Genomic DNA, 20,918 nt, shown 5'->3' with positions numbered 1-20,918 from the left:
ATTTAAATGACCGCTTTTGATTTGAGAGATTTCGCATCAGAGTGAGACCTCTTACTCTTTGCACTGCCGTAGTGCGTTTGACGGGACTTGTCAAGCTACGTCATCGTGTAGGGAGGCGAGGCGACGTAGAGTTTCGCCCGGTTGTCATTCCCGAAGGAAAAAAAAGAGGGTGTGAACGTAATTTACCTGGCCACCGTCACCTGGTGCTGTTCATATACATGTCGGTCGTCGAATTTCATCTTTACGGAGACGCTAAACGCTGGCTTCGTTCAGGAGTAAGACGGAGAAGGCTTTTCAGGTGAGTACATGCTCGGTGAAAAACACACGGAAAAGCTGGTTTCGGTGCCGTCAAGTCCAACAGTCGTCACTGTTCACCCCCAATATGGAAGCGACTTGTTTTTATTTGCTTTGAGTATATAGTTTATATTTGGCAAGTAATGTTTCGGTCGTAAATTAATAAGGTTACAGGAAGAAGAAAAAACAGCATTGGAAGTTTTATTTAGCTAAAGTTTAGCTTTTATTTAGCTAAAGTTTAGCTATTTTTTAGCCAAAGTTCCAGGAATGTCACACAAGCTTTGCAATGACCGCTGGATTTAAAATGGTTTATAGTTTCACGCACACCTGTTAATCCTTTATCTACCTGATCAGTCGCCATTGCGTGGAATATGTTAGTCGTGTGCTCTTTCGTGAATTAACTGCCAGATCGGAATTGTTTTGATAAACAGGTCTAACCTAAACTCGACGAGATGAGTACTTCCGCTCTTTTAAATGTCTTCCTACTCACAGCTACACAGGTATTCACACTTCCTATCTTATGTGTTGATTACATCCCAGGATGCCAAGAAGATCCTGACCCGCAGCAGCACCAGGATGAGCGTGACGTCATGGTTTCTGGTCAGCAGCTCTGGCACACGCCACCGGTTGCCACGGGAGATGATCTTTGTGGGCCGGGATGATTGCGAGCTAATGCTGCAGGTGTGTGACTTTGTGTGTTTTTCATGCATGCAGGGCGAGACAGGAAACAGCAGCACGGTCCTGTGTCAACTCTGCTCTGTATAATCTGTTTATAATGTACATGTCTGATGGGGCAGCCATTAAAGGGACAGAGTCCCGTACTAGTAGTTAGAGCATTCTCTGATACAGGGGTGTCAAACTCAATCGCATAGGGGGTCAAAACTGAAAGCCGAACCGGACATTCCCCTCCACTTACATGGACATTTTTTTACATAGGAATGGGGGAAATGCACATTTTTTGTGTCCATTATGTTTCCGACTATAGCTGCTTTGCTGTAGTTTGTGTCAGTAAAGTGACTATTGAACAACTACTTTTATCAACACAAAAACATCACAAGCCGTGAGTCCGCAGCTGTGGAATGGGCAGATTTCACATTTCCCAGCATGCTTTGCTGGATCTAAAAATGACCACTTATGACTGTCTTGAAGTTGTTATTTTGAACAGAGATGATGCCGTTTTTAGTCACATAGTTAAATTATGTTGACTTTTGACCGGAATCAAAATTTGTCAATTTTGTGCTGTACACAATATTGTTTCCACGTTCAAATTTAAAATTCCAGAGCAGTACCAGAGGATTCACTTAATTGCGCAGATTGCCGTAAGGACTTTGTTTTATGAGGTCTACAAGTCGGGCCAACTCAATTCTTTCCAAACAAATCCGCAGGCTGGATGAAATTGTAGTGCAGGCCATGTTTGACACATGCTCTGAAACTATTTACCAAGCTCAGATGTTTAATTTAAAAGTTGCTGTGGTTCATATACAAGCACAACTGGATCCCGGGGGGAAAAAAAAAATCTCATGGTTCATTTATTTGTTTTAAATGTCTTCTTACTCAGCACACAAACCTCCAAACTACTTAAGAGTTTAATACTTTGAATATTTTCCGTAGCTCTCCATGTTCCGTGTGTATGAGAGAGACTATCCTGTCATATCAAATAACACCGGCCCCTCCAACTTGCGTGTTTGGAATTACTGAGACAACTGTTGTCCGAAGAGTATCCAAGTCTCAAACTAGCAATTAAACCACATAGCTCCCTTTTTTGTTTCTTAGTTCAATGGCCCAGTTGCAGTTTCCTCATGCTGCAGTTGACAAGTTCTCTCTGCTAAAGCAGGGCAAAGTGATTTGTCCTGAAACTGACAGTGAGGAATGTGTTAGTGTTGCAGCACAGTTAACCTAATCAAGAACATAAACTGTTTAATTAACCCACAGCCTCAGGCAAGCACGCTATTCACCAGAAAGTTGACAGAGCAGATAGGACACGAGACAATGCACATCAGAGCGGCTTTTTCCCTTCAGATAAAAGGCCCATTGAAGGTTGTGAACAATTTTGCTTGGTAGTCAGTTGTCATGATTATTGTAATGTGGGGGCCCTGAGTGGTCAATGAGAAGAGAAAAACAGTGAATCAGACTGAATCGCTTGTTTGCTTGTACCATAATTGACAGAAAGAAGCATATTTAGCCTTGTTTCTGTACGAGGGGAAAAGAGAATGTTCACACATGTTGGCACATACGGTATATTATTATATTATGACTTGTTGCTGTGTTGAAATCATCACACAGCAAGGATAGGACTGTGAGAGTTTTACACAAAATCCTGCAAAATATTAGCATCAGCTCTGTGGTGCTACTTCCCAAAGGAGGAAAATTGCCAAGTGAAACAGTTACAGACAAAACAAGGCTGAAAATGCCCGTTTTAACGTGGGTAAAGTGAGACGTAGGAATTTCTCCAGAGAGAAGTTTATCCACACACTTTAATTTTACAATTGAATTATAGCGTGAGAAGCACTGTCATCTACATGAAACTCGGAATAGAGCTGTTGTTCCTTCACCAGATGAAGTGGCTCACACATCTGGTTAGGATGCCTTCGGGATGCTTCCCTGGAAAGGTGTTCAGGGCATATCCAACTGGTAGGATGTCAAGGGTAAGGCCCAGGACACGTTGGGGAGACTATCGGTCTCCCAGCTGCCCAGGAACGCTTCCCACCGGAAGAAGGTGACTTTAACAGTCGGGGAGCCTGGGCTTCTCGTCTTGGGCTGTTTCCCTTACATCCCCACGTTGGCTAAGCGGTATTAGATGGATGGAATCACTATACTTTTTTTCGCCGCCACAGCTCCATTGCATGATTTGGTCGAGCAGTGCCCCGCTGTCCCCAATTCAAAATCCATCCTCTGTCTTTTGCAGTCTCGGAGTGTCGACAAACAGCACGCTGTGATCAACTATGACCCAAACACAGATGAGCACATGGTGAAGGACCTGGGCAGCTTGAACGGGGTGAGTGTTTCTGGTGTGACAGGGGCCCTATGGGGCCACAAACTGCTCATTAAGCACACAATGCGAGACTAGTGGTGATCATTAGCCTTTGCTTTCAAAGATTTACCACTGGATTCCTGTGTCTCCTCTCTACTGGCTCATTTTCTCCAGTGAGCTGTCGATATAGTGGTCAGAGAAACTGCTTGTTGTTCTTCTCCCACAGTGTCTTTTGGCTGTGGCTATTAATCAGAGCAGAGTAATGTGAGAACCTATAACAGTAATTCAACATGACTTTTATCCCCACACAGAGGACTGAATAAAGCTTCTCTTTCATCCCCCCGCCCCTCCCTCCAGACCACTGTTGTCCCATAATATAGACACAGATGTCACCGATGAGTAGTTTTTGCAGAAGATAACGTGATAATAGGCACTTCCACTTAGCTGGCTTTCACTTTTACACTATCTCTGCCAATGGGTAGCCTTGCACAGACATAATCTCATCAGAGTTTAATGTACTGCTGGATTAGTTTACAGTGGGAAAAGTGCCAAGAGCAAAGCGACTTCCTGTATCTGCCTGCATGCAACAGTGAGCGAGAATGCCTATCCACTTTATTTGTAGTTATAGTTAGGGAAGTTAACTAAGTTAAGGGGTTTATTTATACTACAAGTTAGAATAAAAGTTAAGGATATGCACAAGTAATGCACATGTGCATTCAAATTTTAATGAAGCTCAAATTAAGTTCACCTGTAAAGGTTATATACATTTTATATCATTATACGTACATTTCATCAGGTTCCTGATCCTTATATGTAGCAGAAATATCTCAAACTTCATGTGAGTAGTATAAATATAAGGTTGATCTTTATACTGTTTTTGTTTTAACAGACATTTGTGAATGACCTCAGAATTCCGGACCAGACCTACATCACTCTCAAGCTTTCAGATGTCATTCGCTTTGGCTATGATATCCTTTTTTTTGTTCCTTTGTCATTACTAATATATTATATGTTAATATATCACTATCATACATCATGATGTCTGTCTAAATTTAATTTGTCCTTTACTTCAGCCCAGCCTTATATGAGGCCCAACAAGGCTGTTGTTTGCATCACAAATATCTACCATTTTCCCTTTGTTGGCCACTGCCTGCAAAGGCATGTTAATCCCCTGTGGTTTTCCAGTCAGGGGTTTTAGATTATTGTCAAATGTGGACTGAAAATCTCCTGCACCCTTTGACCCCACCCCTCACAGCTGAAAAGCCTGTGGGAAGTGGAATGGAGTTTGGAAGTACACTGACATTTAGGAATGTTTGTCACCATAACTGAATACACTGGACATGGTGTGTTGTATTGAACCATCCTAGCTTCCTAATAATATTAACATATGAACAGATGGTTGATCACATCTGGCATGTTGTTCTACTTTAACCAGTACATACATGCTCATGTATATATCCTGGAGAAGAGTCAACACAAAGTCCCAGAGGAAGCTCTCAAAGTAAGTAGACTTTTTAGACAAGCAGTAATAAAATATCTGACATTATTTTATTAATAAAATACAACTACTGATTGCTTAGAAAAAAAGTATGAAATATTCTTAGTTGGATTTGAGTGTGTGCGTTGTATTCTTTGCAGGACGTTCCTCACGTCCTGTTTCCCTTCTTTCATACCATTTGCAGCATGAGAAGTACACCAGTCAGTTGCAGATTGGCCTAAAAGCCCTTGAGGCCCGTGTGAAGGACAAGCAGCAGGTCCACAGCACAGAGAAAAACAAAGAGGTCAATGTCAAGCTACCTCAGAAGAGCGAGCGCCGAGCCCTCTCACTCACAGGTATAAATGAGCCTGCACACAGTCACTGCCGTAGATGGCCGCTGGTTTGGAAACAATCACACGTAGAGTGGAACCTTTTAAGCACAAACCATTATATTGAAATGGTGTACATCCAAGTTGATTCCCTTAGGAAATAATAGACGTAATTTGTTCCATGGTCAAAATATCACCTTAATAAAATGTATGAACTGTACAGGCACTGTTTAGCTAACATACAGGTATTAACACTGGGTCCTTACCTGTTGTGCAAGTATTAGGAGAAGTACACTGTTGTACTTCTGTTGTTCTACTTGTAAAACCTAGCATGTTTTTGGAATGTGGGAGAAAACCAAAGTACCCGGAGAAAACCCACACATGCACGGGGAGAACACGCAAACGCCACACAGAGGGTGGAATTGAACTTGGGTATCCTAGCTGTGTGGCCTGCGTGCTAACCACTCGGTCGACATGCATCCTTATTGTTGAAGTTGTATGGCATAAATAGTTTTAATGTAAACTGGGTTAGGCGTGTTCTGCGGAAGCCCTCAGGCTTCTTTTATTTTCCAGAGTGTTAGCAGTGTTTACCTTGCATGCATTTTGCAATACATGTCATTTATTCATGACACGGTTGAAAAGCGTGAAGACAAGTTTGTGCACAAGTTTGCTTTCCGTTTATGTTCAAATATACACACTTGCATACCAGGCTCCCGCCCAACTTATTTACACCTTGTCAAGTACTGTTTACATCTATGATGCATGACAATAGTAGGGGCGACACGTATTGTTACTGCATGGGTATGCATTGTCACCACCACTACCTGCGTACGTGTCTTGCAATTGCTGACTAAAAGACATTATTAGATATTATGATTAATTAATAACAGAAAATCACATGGAACTTTTAAGACACTACAGAAAGTACTGGAGAATGACTATTTTCTTGTAACGCCAGTCAAAACACAGTACAGCTAAAGGCAAGCAACATAGAGTAGTCAAACAGGGCTTTAGCTGTCAAGTGTGCCCGAGCACAGCGCAAATTGCCTTGTGTGAGTGTGCCCTTATTCTTGTGTAGATACTCTGTGTCTGGTTGTGTGAAGCTTATGGGATATTATGTTTCCAAGAGGGTTATCAGTGAAGAAATAGACATCAGAGTTGGCAGCATGAGTTGACTTAACTGTAAGTGTGTGGTGTCGACAAGCTGAGTGGTGAAAGGTTAAGGAGCAGCTCTTATCTTTGGGAGCCATGCCTGTCAGCTGACAAGAAGGCCTTCTGAATGCACGCCCATGAAGATTCTTAAAACGGTGTGTAGGTCATTGTGCCAGCTTGACACATGTGCTTGTCTAGCTAGCTAGAGTTGATCTCAGGGCATCTAAGCTGCTCTGAGCTGCACAAATCTCAGCAAATCCTGCTTTACAGCATAGAACAGTTAAAGAATTGTTAGAGAATTGTGTTTGCGTGCCCCTCCAGGTGTTCACAATTTAGTAAATATGTTTTTTTCTGCTCTGTAATAACCTATGTGAGGTCAGAGGAAGAGTAAGATTTGTGCTTAGAATAGAGCTTTCCAGACCATCATTGCCCAGACCAGGTTCCAGAAGTAGTTACACATTGGGGTGTGGTGGCCATGCCATGTGATCTGTGCACCAATGAGAAAACTGTGTCCTTGTTCAATAATACTTTTCTTGCACGAGCAATATTTGATCTTTCGGTATAAGGAAACAGAGAGTGTCCTTTTATACCTATATTGAGAAATACAAGATCTTGGATTCTCTGCTGAATTACTGTACATTTTGGTCTAGCTTTTCACAAGTTAGTCACTTGTCTAAATCTGGCGACTCTGCCTCATACTTGAAAGAGAGCTATGAATATCTTTTCTGTGTTCTAACAAGTTTTCCCATCCAGCTGCACAGGATGTGGAGTTTGTCAAGGCCATCCTGCTGTCTGCATTTGTACAGGGTGTGACTCATTAAAGCATTAAAGGAACAGTACTTCAACAGCACGCCTTGTCATGTTAGCTATCCTAGCAAGTACTGGAAACTTGCACATTACTTTCCTCACCTCTATAAAAACTATGCTGACCATAGATGAGCCCTGACAATAAAGTAACTAATAAGGAGGAGGGACAATATGTTACGTCTTCATAGGTCCGAAACAACACAACAAACTCGGGGGAACATGGCTCGGAGCACAAATTCAGCACGAATGCAGAGCGACCACTTATCAATAAATCTTTTAAATACAAGATACCTCCTTTTATAGACGTAGAGGTTACTTATTTTCCAGTATTGCTGTTCTTCTCCCTTGAAGATTAGGATTAGCTTCATCCGTTTCTGTATTAGGAGGATTATCTGTATCAGCATGCATGATAGCATCGGTGTCAGACAGTTGACCCTTATTTATGTCATCATGTTGTGTGTGTGTGTGTACACCATTTTTAAAGAAATAATACTCATTTTTATTTGCATAAATGTTATTTCTTGAACCCCCCGTGAAGCTAATACAATGTGTGTCCGTGTGTGTGTTTGCCTTTTAGCTGCGACAGATACACCAATATCCAAGCCAACTCCTCTTTATGGCCAGCCGTCCTGGTGGGGGGAGGATGAAGATCCTGCCACTAAAATTCAGAACAGAAGTGGAAAATCCTCTGAACTTCATTCGGCAGGTCTGAGAATGTATCTTCTACAAAATTGTGTACCAGCCACTTTATTCAAAGGGAAATTGGTTTACACTATTTTTCCACATCTGCGATTTAGAACCTAATTAGAAATGACTCTTTGGTGGCGTCACATTCATCTAGCCTTTGTGGGTCACCAAGAGATGGGTGGTGTTAAGCCCAAGGCAGTTTCCTGGCTGCCAGTTGCAGAACGTGAGCCAGACTTTACCATGCCAGGCCAATGGGCAGTGCCTGTCTGCCTCGTGATGGATTATGACCCTCTAAGCTGCTGAAGGGGGGGGAAGCGTGACTGTTAGCCTCATGTTTCCCAGTTGAAATGGATTACGCGAGTGGTATTGGGTCATATCCAGCAACTGTCGGATTGACAAACCAATAGTGGGAAAAAACTAAGTTGGTGTTAATTCATTGTTATTAATTGGTATGTCATCCTTCCCAACAGAATCAGGTAAAGATGTGTCCAGATGCGAGCTCAGCGGTTCTCTGTCTGAAAGTCAAGGCAAGTCCATCTTCTCTTACCGCCGTGAGCCCAGCTACTTTGAGATCCCCACGAAAGAGCTCCAGCAATGCCCTCCCAAGAAACAAGAGTTGGAAGTTCAGGAGGTTCCAACAAAGGACACTCACGATTCCTCTCAGCATTTCCCATCCACCCCCACACCCCCTGTGGTTCAAAGTCATGCCTCCTTCACGATCGAATTTGATGACTGCACCCCAGGCAAAATGAAGATCAAGGACCATGTGACCAAGTTTTCATTCCGACAGCAGCGTAAGCCACCTCCCACAGAGGCTGTGACCACGCCCACTGAGGTTGTATCAGCAGAAAGTAAGGTCGCTGACTGGCTCGTTCAAAGTACTGCTAACATGATGCTGACGAAGTCACCCAGTGAAAGCATCTTAAACTCTAACAGTGACCAGTTACTTCCAAAGAGTACCAAGGGTGAGTACCAAAGTCTCTAGCTTTATCGTTAATTAAATTAACAGATACACACTCTACAAATGCTAACGTGATGTTCTGTCGCCATCAGTGAACCATGACAATGGCACCGACAGCGGTTCAGAGGATGCTATAATCAAGTGTTTTCCCCAATCATCCCAGAGAGAATCCCCTCCACAACGCTTCACTGACTCGGAGCACCCGCCGTTCTACTCTCCTCCAGACTCTCAGTCTGGAACTAACAAGGTTGATCCTCACCACGCCTTTGTCATAGAGTTTTTTGATGAAAACTTTGATAACACCAGACGGAAGCGTTCCCAGACCAACCCACACGAGCCTCCAAATTTCAGGGCCCAGCTTGACAAGACCTGGAAAAGCTCAAGCCCCACTAGTGAGAGACAAGTCCAGCATCACGCATCTAGCACTCCACCGACACAGCGGTACACTATTCCCCTCAAAGCTCCTTCTTCCACAGCCTCCCAGAGAGCTGGCTCTCTGCGAAGGGAAAAGACAGAAGAACGAATTAGCACCAGCTTCTCATCAAGGTCATCATCTTCGGTTTCTGTAAGGCCTTTCAGTAGTGTCGGCCGGAGATCCAAACTTGCAAAGGAGTTTACTACTGAATGGCTTAAAGAGACAAAACAGATGTCTTCTTCTAATGGGGAGAAAAAGCCATCTAGTCCTCCCACAAAACCTGAACCTGAGACAATGGTAGTCTCACAGACTGAGGCACTCACAAGCCCTTCTGGACTTAATTCTTCCCTTCTGCCAAAGACATCCTCTCCCATCCACCAGCATGTTCCCCTCAAGGTACCCAAAATACCTCTGGTCTCTCAGAGTGGCGAGGTTAAGGTCACCCAAGGTGGCCCCAGAAATGAAGAGGAGGAAACTTTAAGTGATGCCGGAACTTACACCATTGAAGGGGATGTCCAAGATAAGGAGATTGAAGAGGCGCGGAGCAAGATTGATCAGGCAAGTTTTCTTTACTCTACTGCACCAACGCTGTTGCGTTCCATTGGGGAAAACAACCCTGTGTGATCATGTTTGCTCTACAATCAAGCAGCCTCACCTCACTCTTGATGAGTGACTGATGAGGTCCCTCTCAAGAGGAGAAACCATGGATGTTGGCAGCCCGTTACCCACTTGCAATGCTTTGTTCCAGGTTTTTGGCGTTGTTGAGAATCCTGAAAGAACCAACCAGAGTGAAGCACACACAGCAACATTTAGGCCTGTTAATAGTGAGGGCAGGGAGCAGCATAGGGAGAGTAGCAGTGGGGAGGTGAGCCCAGCTCCACATCAAGGAGCAAGTGGGGTGAAGGTAAACCTACGTGCTCAGAATTGGATCAACCGAATCAATAGTTATCAATTTAACACCAGATCTTTTAAATTATTACGGTGGGTCAGTCAACCACATAAATATTTTTTTAATGGACAAATCTGCATGCATTGCTGTCTTGATTTGTCCTCTTGGTGTTTCCTCTATCTTTTGGTCAGTCTGTTGTGTCCCAGATTCCTTCTTCTCACACGTTCTGGGTGGGACTTTTATGGTTTGTTTCAATCAAGATGTAAAAATAACTGAAGAACCCAATGTCCTGTATGTAAACCCTCACACAACAATTCAGATACACCGGCACAATCTAACGATATTCAATACAAGAACTCTGGCTGACTTTGACTAAGGGTTTTCATAATTGAATCAGAATCATTACGACCATCAGGATATTCAATTCTGATGTGTAACATCACAAACCTTGATTTTACAATATTTATTATTGTGGTTGCTGATTGCAGTGGTGTAGAAACACATCTCAGAATGATAGTGTCAGTTGCAACCACAATATACGTATACATGGTTTAATACTTCTCTGACCATGCCAGTTAAAAAAATACACAGTTCCTATATTGGATCTCATTAGATTGTGCCTGTGTACTTTAAGTGGTAGCCGATGAGTACAAATGCTCATTGAAATGCCTCATCTGATTCCCTTCTGTTTCTCATCAGCTATGCTTATTCCCAATATGTTAAGTACTTGCATAAACAAATAAGTTGTTTTACTTCACACAGGTCCAGCCATCAGGTGCAGTGTTGCAAGGAGCTCCAAAATGGATGTCTTGCTGGGCTAGTTTGGCAGACAGCTATGTGGAGTCTGGCCCTTCCTCTGTCCTGCTTGATATGTCGTCCCAGATGGATCTGTCGGGAGGGGGTAAGCAACCTGACTAGACATGGGTCTATTACAGTATATATTTGTGTGTGTCTAACATGTTAATATGCAATATTTGTTTGACTGTAGCACGGGACACAATCATCTACAAGACCACACTCAACCAAAATCATGACAGCATCGACTCTGAATGCCCAAAAGCCCAATGCGTCCTTGAAGGGAAGAGTGACGTTTCAGCTCCCAGCATTCATATTCACTATGACACGCACTCAACATTTGATGTGGAGGAAAGTAGCTTGGTGGACTTAAGCCCTTATGATGGCATTCATAGGTTGTCTGTGCAGGATGATGTGGAGCCTGATAGTTTGAGTGATGCCAGCAAGTCTGATGATGGCTCCATCATAGAGCAGACGAGAAGGCCACTGTCGAACACAGAGGATAAGAAAAATAAAGAGGAGCTCACGCTGGCAGGAAAGTCTAAATCATTCTACATAGGATCAGAAGAAGAGTCCCCCCAAACGGAATATGGAGGCTCAAAACTTCTAAAAAACATTCAAGAAAATACAGGAAAAAAACTTTCCACCAAAACCTTCTCAACGGCTACCTTGACCAAACGTCGAGGTAGCCACCAATCTGGTAAAGTAAGACCCAGCATGTCTGCTCCTATTCTGGGCCAAGCCAAACAGAACCCTGAGTCCAAAGAAAGCTCTGTATCCTCCTTAGTTAGGCAAGAGAGCTTCACCAAGGACCATCCCAGCAGTGCCAGACTGCCCAACATCTCTTCTCAAAGAGACCTAGAACATGATTCATTTCAGCCAACATACAACCAGGACACTCATTCTTACCTCAGAGAGACTGAAAATGTTCTGGCGGTGCTAGAAGCCAAGCTCCAAGCGGGCCAATCAGAATCCAACCCGTCTCCCATTCCAGATTCCCTCTCAGGGGAATCGGATGTGGATTCCTCCAGCACACTCAGCCAGCAGAGCAGTAAGGTCAGGTCACAACCGAAAACTCTCCTGAGTGGTCTCCACAGGGAGACGTCCTCAACCAGCATATCTAGTCGCTACTCAAACCACCAGTCTTCTGTTTTGGACAAGCGACAAGAAAAGAGTGAGCCCCCTAGGAGACCAGTTGGACTTAGACGAAGTGTTGGCAAATGTGGCTCCATGGACCTGAGCGATGACCCCCAGAGTTCCAATATTCTGTGCTCCGACCAGGAGTCAAATTCCATACAGCCCACCAAAAAATATACTGTCCCACTTCAAAGAGAAGACGGTAAGACTAATAGGGTGACCCAGGCTTTAAGTCGTGTCAATAGCTTGTCAGCACCAAGACCCACTCGGGCATCCATGCTCCGACGAGCACGACTTGGCGATGCCTCCGACAACGAGACCACTGAAATGGACAGGCCTTCTCATGAGATGGCTAAGCAGCCACAGGAAACTAAAAAACTATCTCGGTGGGATATGCTGGCAATGCCTCGACGGCGGACTAGCTCCTTTCACACACCCAGTGACACAGAGAGCTCCTCCGCCACACAGTGGACGGGAAGGAGCACAGCGTTCCCAAACCGCAACACAGAGTCTGGGAGCAGCTCTGTTTACAAGACGTCAGCTCTGGGGCCAAAATCAGGCGAAAGGCCTCAGAAACCCCCTCTTACCAAGACACCCATCACCCGTATACGCTCCAGTAGTGCCAAATACGCCAGCAGCACAGCAAGTAAGTTTTACAACCTTTTAATTAGAATGTTTTTTTTATTTTGAGCAAAGTTATGAATCCGGCGTAGAACAGTGTCTCATAAGTCAATTCAGTCACCTGACAGATGAATTGTTTACATATAGAATAGTTTTGCAAAAGATTGTTTATATCATGAAAATGAATGCATAATTTATTGTGACTTGTGCAATGAACATGACAGTATCCCAGTCTTCTGACAATTGTAAGACATTATTGTTATTTTATCTAAAAAATCCTGTCCTTCAAAATATGTTATTGGCCCGGAGACCTAAACCTGTTTGTCTTGAAACTACAAGGTCTGGTACAGTACCCAGTGATGAATTGGTTTTCTTCTTCTACGGTATTAACCTCTTTCATGCAGAAGACTTCTAACAAAGGTGGTGAATCAGAACCGTAACATTTGACCCAAAATGTATTCACCTTTTATCTGCCTTATACACCCATCAAAGCAGGACATTGCCCTAATTGTGTGCGTTTTCAGACAGTGACTCAGTCTCCCAAAATAAGACGTCAGCACCAGCCTGGTGTGACATACAGTGTCCTCCAGAACAATTGGAACAGTGAGGACAATTTATTTTTGCTGTAGACTGAAAACATCAAAAGACAAATTTGAGACCCAAGAGCGCCATTTTCACCTTTTATTTGGTCAACCTGTTTGTCTGTTTCATCTTGAAGACACTGTATTCTAAATGCTTGTACTGGCTTTGCATTTCTCCATTTTCTCTGATTCACATTTGCTTGATTTTCACCCATAGCTCTCTGATTGGAAGTTGTTTTTGTCTCAATGTGCAGTCTACACAGGCAAAACCCACCCTCGCCAATCTCAAACTGAGCATAGACATGGGTTGAATAAGTAATGTAATCAGACACACCAATCTTCGAAATTGTGCATCTGATCCAGATGTGAACAGCTGGAAATAAATGTTGCTTTCTAGTCTCAAGTTTACTTTTCATGCCAAACCCAAATGTTTTCAGTCTACAGTAAAAATAAAGAAATTCACCTTACTGTTCCAATACGTCTGAAGAAAAAAAAATTAAAAAAAATTATTTACACTTTCTTCCAACACAGTTGAGCAGGGCTGTGAGTCTACTGTATGACGCATCAATCCTTGCATAATAGTGTGTCCTTACCACAGAGGTGGCATCCTGCCTGTGTTACAGCTCTGATACGACCACCAAAGTGGAAAAACTGACAGGTCAACTTCAAACCCCTCATTCCATTTCAGGTTTATAGGCAGTGTACTTTTATTGTCATCTCTACTCAATCAGCTGTATTTATCTATTATTTACACACTGTTTGTGTGAGAGGGAATCTAATCTTACTAACGATATTAACACTTGCATTCTTCAACATTAAGGACCTGTCTATTTATAGTTGTGGGGAAATGGAAAGGTGCACTATCAGCTCATTTTGTTGAGCTTGTGTGCTGTGGAAGTGTAAGTTTTGCTCTTTTCATTTCATAAATATTTTTTGCCAAATGAATACCAGTAAACCTAAACAATTCTTTAGAAGCAAGCACTTCTACAGCACCTACCCCCCCTCATTTGTGAACCCTTGTGTCAAACTTCTTGGCGGTGTACTATGATGCAATCTCTCCCTCCTTCTGTCCATTTTCTCCCTTCCCCCGTCCTCTTTAACTCAAACCAATTCACGCTGCCAAGGCTCTCGGAGACGGCAGAAAGGTTCTGGCTATACCTCCACCTCAGACGAGGAGTACGACTGCAGTCAAAGCATTCCTAAACACAAACGCTCCCAACCTTCCTCAGCCTCACACAGCCCACACCGTCCACCTCGACCCCACCCAGTGGTTCCGGTCCACCCGAAACCCAGCAGCAAAGATTCTGAGGAGGAGAACCAGGAGGCAGAGGCCTTCCACAACTGGTCCACACACAGTGCTGAGATTGCACGGTATGAAATAACAGAGCTCTCCGTCCCTGATCACCACTCACATTTTCTATAAAATCATCTCGTTGATGGTCCTTCTGTGTTAGCTTGAGTCAAGACTTGGCCAAAGATCTCGCCATCTTGGCAAGAGAGATTCACGATGTCGCAGGTGAAGGCGACCAACAGAGCTCAAGCGTGGAGAGAAGCATGCCTGTGTCTGCAATGACTGCTCACGAAAAAGTAAGCAGACATTATTCTAAGGATTCTCACCACTTAAAAATACTCATGCAATACATTTCCTTTTTGAACCAAGATGTGGTACAGTTTTTTTTATTTGAAGTCTTTCTGTGTTGCAGCTGATTCACCATATACCAGAAACGGGATTAAACTATGAAAGAGCCCCACCTAGTTCTTCATCAGCGGCAGAACCGTGTCTAAACTTGCGTGATCGTGAGCCAAACTTCATGGAGCAACCTCACAACACAGAGGAGGTTTGACACGATGCACCGCCTCACATAAAGGTCTGAAGCATCTCATGTCCATGATGCATCTACTTGTTCCTGCAGATCATTGTGGATGACCCCATGCTCAATCCAGTGTCTCAGGTCATCATGGCCATCAGAGAGAATACGGAGCAACTGTCTGAGAAGATCAAGTAAGAGGAACCTACATACAATACATTCACATCTTTTCATCTGCTTCACTTAAAGGTCTATTTTATATTCTATATAAAAATGTTGATCCCGTTGAGGGAAAACCTTGGGATGCACTGGATTAATAATTGTCCAACATCTGGTTTATCTATGACCGTGCATTTTTGGTTTTACTTTGTAATCGTGTTCTTTCCTGATTTATGCAGTAGCTTCAGGCACAAATATGCAGATTGTCCAATAACATCCTCCTGTCTATTCAGAGTACTGTTTCAGGACAGGATGGATGTCTGGGAACAAATTGAGGCTGAAGTGAATTCTGATGGTGATGGCCCTGTCATCAAAGCGTCAAATAAGGTTTGATTGTTTTTTGTTGTTGTCGTGTTTCAGCATAAATATTTGAAGGCTAATGAAAAACTGCATTTCAGGACATCACTTCTATTTTGAAAGAACTCAGGAGAGTCCAAAGACAACTTGAGGGTAAGTCATTATTCATTGACATTGCATGAGCAAAACCTGAATACTTCTTTAAATTGTATATTTTTTTCAGTCATAAATACAGTCATGGAGCCCAGTTGCCAGCCGGATTCTCGCTCTGAGGTCCCGTCCTCATTAGGTGATCGCTCTTCCAGACCTGCAGCCTCACGAGACTGGAGAACAGTCCACTCCGTGTCGAAGCGAGGCGGCGGTCGGAGACCAGGTGAGAGCGTGCGTAGGGCCGCTGTAACACCAGACGACATCAGAGAGGGATGCTTGGTTTGATATCAGCCTCCTCCAGGCCTGAACCACAAACACAGGTGTCAGACCTTTTTGCAGGAAGTGAAATTGAGCGGAGAGGGGGGAAAGTGGAAGGTGAAACAGACTTGGAACTTCCCACACAACCAGTCAAAAACACACTACTGAACTTTGAGCACTACGGTGATGTAACAACATCCAGTCTAAGACTGTTTCTCACTGAATCGTTCCTACAACACTACTTTTGTGTGTGTGCAGGCGTGTGACATTTTCCAATCATTGACCAACTGCTGATTTTTAAGCTAAACCTAAATGAAGATGCATTCGTAACATTAAAAAAAGCAACCTGAGAAGAATCTACTCAGGGATTCCAACTTAAACTTTAATTGTGCTTGCGCTCACTGGTAAATCACATTCTTGAATATATTAGTTTTGCAGGAATGCCGCTATCGACGTGTTGTGTGTTCTTGATCGATGTTCACCAGATTTCTCAATGAATGTCAACTATTTATAAGGGCTCTTTTGTGGGACACGCATTTATTATATGCAAGATGGCATGATGGGGAGGCATTCTTCGGACTCTACAATCTGTGAATTATGATTTTTTTTTAATCTGTCAGTTTTATATATCTGACTTAAAGTTAACCAAATAAACAGGTAATGTAAAACTTAATTTTAAGGAACCAATTTTAGTTAGTTTTGTAGTGTGATACCGCGGTTAAGATGTTGTGATTCATTAGCATTCTTTGACCACATCATCTCTTACTAAAGCGTCCCCTCAATCACAAGGCCACTTCTGGCAAGTCCTCACTCTGCGTCCTGATATTTAATTTTGTCATTAGGAGATATTGTAAGTGCTTGATCGTTTGTGATCACCAATTACCTCTAAATGTCTTCAGGCTTTTTGCACTAAAGTAGCACAACCTTATCTCCTCGTCTCTACATGCTGCAATTTCAAAGCCTTTTTCTCCTGCAGGATGAATATAACGTACCATGGTGCACCAGCACGCTATATTGTTCCTCTTCCCCAGTCCAGGTTGTCCATGATTGTCAGGTTTATGCAAGTGCCACAGGAGCTGTGAGGACGCGTCTTGCAGCCAAGTGCAAGCTGTTTACAAGTGAATGTGTGACGTGTTGCTGCTAATCATCTTTGATGGGATACTGGGGTTTAATCCCAACGAAGACCTTACAAAGCTACAATGTAAATATAATGTCAGTTTGTGTCTTATCTTTTTTTTTTTTTTTTTTTTTTTTTTAGAAATTTGTGTGTGTTTGGAGAGAATCACTTCTAGTTGTCTTCTTTGTGTTTTATGTTTGGTCCTTGTGTCAAAGAACTATATGGGTATTTTCCAAATAAATGAAACTAGCACAAATGTTTTATTGTAGTCGTTTTTTTTTTTTAACATTTACTATTCTAAGCAATGACAAATCGGAAAGGTGAAATGAAAATGAAGTGATGGGGAAGTGAGTACAGTACAGCGCAGGGTGGAGGAAGCACATTTGTTGTTTGTTCTGACTCTTTCTGCATCAGCTTCACGTGAGTTCAACCCTTTGACTTAAGTTTATTTACACTTCGTGGATAAACGCACATTGGTTTCTTTTTATTTAACTCCATTAGGTCACTGGTTCATGAAAAGATGATCTCCATGTGCAGCAGCCTATGTGACTATCTGTCAAACAAAAACGTATGTTTGTTTTTTTGTCAGTTTCATTGCTTTGTACAGTGTGACACTTTTCCCTGAATTTGATTTATCACATCAGGGGTCAAGGCACCTTGTGACTTTTGTTATGGTATTGGCCAGTCTCACCACCTTGGGGATTCTGCTTGCTATTGCTGTGCTTGAGAGACCCCGGGCTCCCCAGAGTCACGTCATTCTTCCTCTGGATGTAGTAGATGGTGATAAGCTTTCTGTGGACCAATGCAGGTAACCAACTTAATGATAGTGCTTTTGTTTAAAGTACATTCTTTTGGTAACAATTTTATGATATATACAAATGGAGAGGGACATTTTTATTAAAAGGGTCGGAAATTTCAGTGGGATTCAAGAGGCGTATGTGTGAATTTAAACTGCAATAAATGGGAAATTTGCAATATTGCAGATTACTGTATAGTCTCTGACAGGGGTTTTCATAGAGCACAGAGCCTCCATGTGGTTTCTCCTCTGAGAATAAACGGCCCTCGCATTAGTAATATATATATTAGTAATTATATATATTTATATTTATTATATATTAAATATATATATTAGTAATTAGTAATATTAATATATGCTCATAATGTAATATTCCCCTTTACAGTATGAGTCTGGTGGAGAGTATTCCTCAACACGTAAAATATAAAGCCAATGTAACATTCGGGATCCCTTTGGAAAAAGCTTGGAAAGATCTTCTCTCCATGGCAACGGAAGAGCTGGAAGTGGTGTCTTTTTACTGGACATTGACTGGGAAGGACATCAATGTCAACTCTTCGTCTGATATACCAGCAAGTTCCCACGAGACCATAATGTTCTGGAGTTCTTTATGGATATCATAGTGATGTGATTGTTTTTGACAATGACAGGGGCGGGAAATCCTGGAGCAACAAGTCGCTTCCCTCCAAGAACGTCTCTCTCCGACTAGTGACCAGCGTTCCTTCAATTGTAGCAAACTCCACTGATTTAAAGATCTTAAAACAGAAAGGTTTGGGTTTGTAAAATGCTTTTTGTTTGTCACTGACATCCATTTATTTATCTGTCTATCCTCTGCAGGAGCGCATGTGCGTAAGGTGAACTTTGGTCGCCTGACAAATGGGGTCCTGCACAGCAAGTTCTGGGTAGTGGACAGAAAGCATGTATTTGTAGGCAGCGCCAACATGGACTGGAGGGCTCTGACACAGGTAATGTGACATCATAAAAATAGAACATAGATTTGTCACTACATGGGTGCCTGTGTAGGTCAAAGAACTGGGTGCCGTCATCTATAACTGCTCCAGTCTGGCAAGAGACCTCCATAAGATCTTCCTGTCTTACTGGGTGATGGGACAGCCCAATAGCACCTTGCCAGCTGTTTGGCCAAGCACCTTTGACACTAACATCAATAAAGCGCGCCCCCTGCTGGTGAAAGATGGAAACATCACCAGCCAACTCTACATAGCAGTGAGTTTCTAGCTATTTCCATATACTTCACAGTGCGGAGAAATGCACGGTCAGTACCCGGATGACGGACTTCACGCTTTCAACCCTGTTTCAGAATTATTATCAATCATTTAAATAATGTGCCACTCAATATAAAAGGCCGACTCATGGTGTCATCTTACAAAGAACACTAAACTCGTCACACAGCAACTTAGCACTCAAAAGGTGTACCTAAGAAATATACAGTTTAAAATTATAATAGTATAGATTTTAAAGTTTTCCCATAATGCATTTTGTCTGAACAATGTACTCATTGGTGCTTGTCAGGATGCTGCAATGATGTCAGCCTCCCTCTGGACTCTCTGGCTCCCTAAGTTGGACAAGGCGCCATTGTGGTGCTGTCCATCCATCCATCCACCCATTTATATGCCACTTGTACCCTAATAAAATGTTTTGCCCAGGCGCAGTGCATTATGGGAAAACCTTTTTAAACATTTAAATCCGTATTGGTACTTGTTTGTCTATATTTAGGTACACCTTTTGAGTGGTAGGTTGCTGTGTGATGAGTTTATTGATATTGAGTAATGACCTCCTGCAATTTCCAATGTGCTCGTCGTAAGTTTTTTTCACAGCTCATGATTGACTCCTCGCAAATAAAGAGCTTATGCTCACCACAATATGCCCTTTTATAATGTCACTGCATTGGTTTATAGTCCGGTGTGGCTTATGTAGGTCCAAATCTGTATACAAAATTGCATGCTTGACTTTGACTTGACCTTAATGTATACCTTGTGATGCAACAAGTATTTTTTTTTTTTTGTATTAAGGGTTCCCCACCATCATTCTGTCCTGCATCACGGACTCAAGACCTGGAGGCTATTATATCCATTATCTCAGAAGCTGAACATTCCATTGACGTGGCTGTCATGCAGTATTTACCCACACGACAGCGCATGAGGTGAATGATAGTAATAATAAAAACAATTGGCCCCAATCAAGCAACATTTTTTGGTTTATGGCCTCACTGTATTGTTCTTGCAGATACTGGCCCCTTATTGACACCGCAATCAGGACAGCTGCAGTTGACAGGAAGGTGAGGATCCGGATGCTTATCAGCTGCAGGAGAAGCTTCTTTCCTGCAATGCTGCCATTCCTTCAGTCCCTCGCCTCACTGAACAGCATCCAGGAGAATATCAGGATCCAAATTGTAAGGAGCTGACTAAATGATCCTGTTTGAAGTCAACATATTATTTTACAAGTTGTTTTGTGTGTGCATTTAGAAGTTGTACATTATACCAATGGGAAACCAGACAAACATTCCCTTTAGCCGAATCAACCACAATAAATACATGGTGTCTGAAAAAATGGCCTACATTGGTGAGTACTGAGTAATTGCTGACCTTTGTCTTGATCAATTATTAATGAGATCTTTGCTTTGCAGGCACATCCAACTGGTCAGGGGACTACTTTGTAAACACAGCTGGAGTAGGTCTGGTGATTTCCCAGCAAGCTCCTTACCCTTTATGGAAGACCAAGACCGTGCACGGCCAGCTTAAGGCTGTGTTCAACAGGGACTGGTACTCTGACTTTGCGGTGAACCTGTCCACCCTGGGACATCACCCAGAATGTATGCTGTCATCATGAGCATTTATAAAGGCTTTCCATATTCAGGCATTTAACTCCAACTATTTAGTTTTTGTCACCTTTATATCTACTATTGATATGAACTATTTCCACTTGTCCATACATTTTCTATACTGCTGAAGACCTGAATTAATGAAGTATTGTGTCGTATATTGTGAAATTGTCTTATTTTCATAAAATTGTTTTAAACTGTCCATTTAATGCAGATGCTTTTTTTTTTAAATTCCATGTCTGTATGTGCCTGGAGATTAAATCTGGATTTTTTTTTTTATTTAAAAAGCAATAACAAATGACTCGGATGGCACAGCATTTA

General features: G+C 42.5%; 2 protein-coding genes across 5 annotated transcripts; both read left to right on the top strand.

Moving 5' to 3' along the window:
- Window positions 1-129: 129 nt before the first annotated feature.
- cep170ba (centrosomal protein 170Ba) lies at window positions 130-17,225 on the top strand. 4 transcript variants are annotated; one of them, XM_058091034.1, is made up of 19 exons: window positions 130-298; window positions 835-975; window positions 3,200-3,289; window positions 4,155-4,235; window positions 4,710-4,766; window positions 4,948-5,098; window positions 7,608-7,736; window positions 8,188-8,682; window positions 8,771-9,651; window positions 9,842-9,997; window positions 10,745-10,883; window positions 10,971-12,560; window positions 14,346-14,487; window positions 14,571-14,703; window positions 14,820-14,954; window positions 15,030-15,118; window positions 15,377-15,470; window positions 15,542-15,593; window positions 15,664-17,225. In XM_058091034.1, exons 2-19 carry the CDS (start codon window positions 871-873, stop codon window positions 15,873-15,875), a joined length of 4,731 nt encoding a protein of 1,576 aa, XP_057947017.1. In that variant the 5' UTR covers window positions 130-298; window positions 835-870; the 3' UTR covers window positions 15,876-17,225. The 4 variants fall into 4 exon arrangements, with proteins under 4 accessions (XP_057947017.1, XP_057947016.1, XP_057947015.1 ...); XM_058091033.1 differs by having other exon boundaries at window positions 131-298; window positions 9,842-9,958; window positions 14,241-14,487; window positions 15,664-17,224; XM_058091032.1 differs by having other exon boundaries at window positions 131-298; window positions 14,241-14,487; window positions 15,664-17,224.
- A 119-nt stretch (window positions 17,226-17,344) lies between these two features.
- LOC131140169 (5'-3' exonuclease PLD4) lies at window positions 17,345-20,818 on the top strand. Its single transcript, XM_058090347.1, is given in 12 exon segments — window positions 17,345-17,385; window positions 17,467-17,533; window positions 17,610-17,773; window positions 18,147-18,330; window positions 18,409-18,428; window positions 18,430-18,527; window positions 18,596-18,723; window positions 18,782-18,982; window positions 19,789-19,919; window positions 20,003-20,168; window positions 20,242-20,338; window positions 20,403-20,818. Coding segments are annotated over 11 exon segments (1,440 nt in total). The 5' UTR covers window positions 17,345-17,385; window positions 17,467-17,485; the 3' UTR covers window positions 20,606-20,818.
- Window positions 20,819-20,918: the final 100 nt, after the last annotated feature.

Source organism: Doryrhamphus excisus, chromosome 13 (genome assembly GCF_030265055.1).
Source record: "Doryrhamphus excisus isolate RoL2022-K1 chromosome 13, RoL_Dexc_1.0, whole genome shotgun sequence".
Lineage (NCBI taxonomy): Eukaryota > Metazoa > Chordata > Actinopteri > Syngnathiformes > Syngnathidae > Doryrhamphus > Doryrhamphus excisus.
The sequence above is the reverse complement of the archived record's forward strand: the minus strand, read 5'-3'. Positions and strand labels throughout refer to the sequence as shown.